The 5,803-nt window shown below is 46.1% G+C and overlaps 1 protein-coding gene across 1 annotated transcript; it reads left to right on the top strand.

The window, feature by feature from the left end:
• The first annotated feature begins 4,234 nt into the window (after nt 1-4,234).
• On the top strand, nt 4,235-5,572 carry LOC123134013 (zinc finger CCCH domain-containing protein 14-like). The gene is made up of 4 exons (XM_044553377.1): nt 4,235-4,290; nt 4,409-4,602; nt 4,722-4,782; nt 4,867-5,572. The coding sequence occupies exons 1-4, from the start codon at nt 4,235-4,237 to the stop codon at nt 5,555-5,557; spliced, it is 1,002 nt and encodes a 333-aa protein (XP_044409312.1). The 3' UTR covers nt 5,558-5,572.
• Nucleotides 5,573-5,803: the final 231 nt, after the last annotated feature.

Raw genomic sequence — 5,803 nt, 5'->3', positions numbered from 1 at the left:
TGTGGATATAGTAACATAGACTAGTAACATATGCATGTTACTACTCTAAGTTACTCCCCACCGTGGCTAGTCTTATGGCTCTGAGAAAACTGAAATAGCCATATACGGGTGGGGCCATGTGGGGCAGGCTCACGCTAATCCTCATGATTCAGCGATAGCAACCTCGCGTTTCGCGCAACCAGTAGCATATTCGTTCTATGTATTTTTCTAGATTGCCACCATGTGTACTACTCACATGGCAAAACTAAGATTTTTGTTTTTCTACAATTGCCATAGTAAATTTAAGACAATAACCATTTTTTGAGAGGGGGGGGGGGGGCATTGGCCCCTGGGTTAAATTTCTCGGCTTCTAATGTGAGGTTAGGTTGAATGTGATATGCGATATAGTACAATTCTAATATATTCTAATTTTAATTTTGATAAGTTCATTGCTAAAAAATACCACACCAATCTGCGGGGCATTATCTAGTTTACAAAAAATTGCATGTCACTTATGTGAGGGATGTGGATTTTTCCTAACTGATTGTGTGCACAACCCAAATCTTTGTCGTCCATCTAGGGTGATGTCCAATCAACCTACCCACTATGTTGTCAGCCATGCAGTGTATTCCCTGGTCATGCGATATTCTGTTGTGTGTATATGGAGCCATATCACAAATAGTTATGGGGCCGTGGCCTATAGATTCTCCTGACAACCAGTCATTTGAGCTCATGTCCTTTAGAACCGTCGCAAGTACTGCGATGTTCATCAAAACAAACCTGTGTAGGGCTACAAGAAAGCTGAGGCATGGTGGCGAGATCGACGGTTCCGAGAGGTAGAGATGTCGTGTGTTCCGAAAGGCAAAAGTCAGGGATCATGGTCGTCCGAGGATGCGTCACAACCGACTGAGGGAGAGAGATTATGGCCGATGGAGGGAGAGAGTTTATGGTCGGCGATGGGTGCTTGGTGGTCGGCGTAGGCGAAGTATCCATCGCACCAGAAGATCGAAGACGAATTGATCGTGGGTGGATTGATGGATTAGGAACCTAGTTAGAGAATAGATGGAGGGAGTTATCTGCTAATAGGCATTTAAGTGGAAGGTTAAAATTCCACCTTGAATCTGTGTCATTTATTCTTAATCTGATGTCCCGTGATGTAACTTTTCAGATTTTCACTGAATGCCCATTTTCACCGGATATAAGTTGCTCATGTGACTCTTTTCATAGATTAAGTTTCATCACTGCCATGCCAACTAAATAAACTTTGATTATAGTTTTTGGTGTATAGTTTTGTAGCATGGCGAACTTGTGCCCTCTCAAATTTAGGTCCACATGCAAATGAAGTTCAGTTTCCTTCTTTTGCCGTGCCAACTAAAATATAGAGTTTTTCTGTAGCATGGCAACTTTGTTGTATATAACATGTGTCCATGGCAAATTTGTTGTAGATAACACGACAACTTTTTAATGAATTTGTCATTTAACTAGCGCAAATTTTACTTTCATTTGCCATATCACAAACACAAATCTACCTATATTTCCCAAGGTATGGATTTTTCTTCTTCTGAATTTGTGATATCACAAGTACAAATTTTCCCACACTGTCCAAGATGTAGACATTTTTTTCTTCTAGATTTGCCATATCACTAGACAATTTCGCCGTGACGTGTATAGGATTTATATAGTATTTGCCATGGATCATGGAACATTTTTCTAATGTTTCCAATGTCAACCTTTTATCAATTAAATTTAATTACTGCCATGCCAAGTAAATAAACTTTAATTAGAGTTCTTGGTGCATAGTTTTGTAGCATGGCAAACTTCTGCCCTGCCAAGTTTCGGTTCACATGGCAAATTAAGTTTAATTTCCTTCTTTTGCCTTGCCAACTAAAATGTAAAGTTTTTTGGAGCATAGTCTTGTAGCATGGCAAATTTGTTGTATATAACATGTGTCCGTGGCAAAAAATTTGTACATAATTAACATGACAACTTTTTCAGGAATTTGTCATGTCACTAGCAAAAAAGTTACTTTCATTTGCCATGTCACAAACACATATTTACCTATATTTCCCAAGATATAGACTTTTTTTCTTCTGAATTTGCGATGTCACAAGTAGTACAAATTTGCCCACACTGTCCAAGATGTAGAATTTTTTTTCTTCAGGATTTGCCATGTCACCAGACAATTTCGCCGTGACCTGTATAGGATTTATGTAGTGTTTGCCATGGATCATGGCAATTTACTCTGTGCTTGTGCTTACTTGTTTCGAAACTGTGCCAGTGCAATTTTTACATGTGTCCCATGGCAAACACTACCATCATGTTTTAGTACATAACATGGCAATACATTAATCAAGAAAAAACTGCTCTGTGAAGAAGGCCTTACACAATAACTTCTGGGTCTCTAAGGTAGATATTGGTGGGAACCTCACTGTCAGCCACATATCTGAGTTTGTCAACCTTTGGGGAAAGCTCTCGTTGGTCAATCTCAACCCAGAGGAGACCGATTCAATTAGGTGAAAGTTCACCAATGATGGCCAATATTCAGCGGCGTCGGCATATAATACATAATTCCTTGGGCTAGTGGACACGAACATGCCTCTGTTAGTGTGGCAGAACTGGGCTCCTCCTAAATACAATTTTTTTGCTTGGTTGGTCATCAACAACAGAGTTTGGACGGTTGACAGGCTTCAGCGAAGGGGTTGGCCAAATTGTAATCTTTGTCCTCTTTGCAAGCAAACTCCGGAATCGGCGGCACACCTTCTTTTTCAATGCCGCTACACCATCCGTGTGTGGGAAATGATTAAATCGTGGCTCGGTTTACAAGATGTACACCCAGCGAACTGGGGTGGTTTGACTTCGGTCAAGGAGTGGTGGCGCAGCAATGCTTATGGGACCTCACGACCACGAAGGGCGCTGACTTCCATTATGCTACTGATATCTTGGGAAATATGGAAAGAGCGAAATGCACGTGTGTTCCGTAACAACGCAATTCCAGTGGGTGTGCTTGTTGCTCAAATCAAAGAAGAAGCCTCATGATGGTGCCATGCCGGGGCAAAATATTTGTGTAATGTAATGCCGCGAGAGTGAGGATTGTAACTCGGCCGCTGGCCTCGACTCTAAAACCTTCTTCTTATTCAATGAAAATGGCAATCTTTTGCCTTGTTTCAAAAAAATAATAATTAACATATAGGTGCACTTTTTTTAATGGTGAACATGACAAACTTCGTGCTATGTTTTCGTATGAACATGGCTTAACAAATGTGAACATAATTTATTCATACCACCCAATGGCGCTTTTGTCTAAAAAAAACCCAATGGCGCTTTATCAAAAGAAAGAAAAACAGATGGTAATATTTTTTCCATACCATACGACAAACTATATATACATACTCCCTCATTTCCGGTTTATAAGGCTCAATTCAAAAATCTCACCAACCAAGATAGATAGTGAGTGGTGGAATACTTTTTGTAGTTTGCAAAAGCATTCAATTAATGCTCTTTTTCCTCAAAAAAGTATGTTTACCAATGCATTAATTGCAATGCATGCATGCATAAATTAAATGCATTGATCAATTTTCTCTTAATATTTGCATGCAATGATTTAATGCACCTTGAAATCTGAACATGTGATGGGAAACAACCAAATTGAGCCTTATAAAATGGAAAAACTAAAATTTTGAGATAAGCCCTATAAACCGAAAAGGAGGGAGTATCTGAACATGGCTCCTTGCCTTGTTGTTTCCAAGCAAGTTGGCCTCTGAACTTCGAGGTTGAAATTTGAACCTCCGAGTTGCAGAGTCGCCACCCTGACCAACAGCACGATTCACCTCCACGTTTGTGCTCTGCCCACACATTCATAAGCTTGGGGAGAAGATCCGCGTGCCGTTGCAGCCCCTGGGGAGTTGAAGTCCAAGAGGCTGAATGTGCTCTGCCCAATCGGCGCGATGGATCAACGTCACAAGCGACGCCTCGTTCCTGCATGCGCGACTGCGCCAGAGGCAAAGGCTCTTGATTGGCGATCGAGCTTGCGCCGGGACTTGTCCCGTCAATCAATTTACCAGTAACGCTCCCTACCATTACCATAGGAGGAGGGCGCCGCCGGCCGTACGCCCACTGGCCTCCCCCACCCCAGTGGTATTTACATACCGCGACTTCTCTGCTCCCAGCTTTTTTCACGCCATTGCCTACTTCTTGGCGACGCAGTGAACCACCGTAGAAACAGCATGTATTAGACCGTTCTTCCGCTGCCGGCGACATGAGCTCAGCGCCTCCTGACGATGCCACTATTCCTACCTCCGTGACCTTGCCCAGGTACGCACGCCTGTCCATGCTGCATGCGACTGGACTGTCCATCGTGGCATGCATGCATGGTTAGTTGAGTTCCTTCGTGACTGATCTGATATATCTGACCGGGGCCGATCGATGCAAGGGAGGGGCAGAGGATCAAGTACTCGAGGGAGCTCCTGCTCGCCGTCGGCAGCTCCGACGCCTGCAAGGTGCTGCCCGCCGGCGTCGACCTGTCCAAGCACCCCGATGACGTGAAACTCTGGGTTCGCGCCGAGACTTGGTCTGCCCGCTCGGTTGGACGCCAAGGGAAGTCGGAATTGCCTCACCGAGTGCGAGGTCAGTCGAGCTGGATCTGGATCCAGGCGAAACTGGCTTCGTCGTTCCGTCTCCAGATTTTCCATTCAGAGCTTCAGTACTAACTTGGAACCGCATGGTCGGTTGTTTTGGTGAAACAGAGCCGGAGTCTTTTCAAGCAGGCGTAGGAAGCAAATCGAAGCCATGCATCAGATTCTTCAGGTACTCGAATATTTCAACAGTTGCTGTTTTCTTTGCATTCTGCTGGTTCGGTTGTTTATCCTCATGATGTTTCCCATCGTGCAGTATTGCAGGTTGCCGCTTTGGTGATGATTGTCACTTCATCCATGACATCCCGGGCGGCTACCGGGCCGTCGAGAAACTGGGCATCCTGAGTGCCGCAGCTCCTGCTCCTCCACCAGCACAAGGCGAGGAGAAGCCTGCCAAGCATTTGTCCACGGACAACGCGACGCCACCACCCATGGAACCAACTCCCACCGGTGACCATGCACATCGAGCACAGATGGAGCCCGACCCCCGCAAGGAAGCAGTGGCGAGCTTCGGCGCTTCGGCGACGGCCAAGATCAGCGTGGACGCCTCCCTCACGGGCGCCATCATCGGGCGTGGCGGAGCCACCATAAAGCAGATATCCCGGACCAGCGGCGCCAGGCTGCGCGTTCGCGACCACGACTGGGACGCCGACTTGAAGAACGTGGAGCTGGAGGGCACGTTCGACCAGATCAAGAACGCTTACGATATGGCCATGGAGCAACTGATCCACGTTGTCAACCACGACGGCGGCGGTGCCCCTTCGCCTGCGGCGGGAGGAAACACGACGTCTCACGGCGGCGGATGGCAGTTAGACAGCTTCAAGACCAAGCTCTGCGGGCACTTCGCCAGGGGATGCTGCACTCATGGCGAAGGGTGCCGCTTCGCCCACGGCGAGAGCGAGCTGCGCAGGCCGGTTCCTGCTCCTCGTGATCCGGGTGGTTGGTAGCGATCGACCGGTTGATGTGATGTGACGACTCTGATTCAAGTCTGAAGGTGGATTTTCTGTCTGCTCTTGCGCTTATGTGAACCTTCCGCCTTGCTCTATCAGTTTGTGACGACCTCATGTGAGCTAGCTGCTTGTTGCCGTTGGTAAACCGGGTATTTCATTTGTCTGCTGCTCGTGTTGCAACTTGCAAACCAAATCATTTTCTTCTTTGACGCAGAGGTGTTAGTTGTCTTTTGCAATGTTCAC

This window comes from Triticum aestivum, chromosome 6B (assembly GCF_018294505.1).
Source record: "Triticum aestivum cultivar Chinese Spring chromosome 6B, IWGSC CS RefSeq v2.1, whole genome shotgun sequence".
Taxonomy (NCBI): domain Eukaryota; kingdom Viridiplantae; phylum Streptophyta; class Magnoliopsida; order Poales; family Poaceae; genus Triticum; species Triticum aestivum.
Note: the sequence above shows the minus strand (reverse complement) of the source record. Positions and strands in the feature narration are given on the sequence as shown.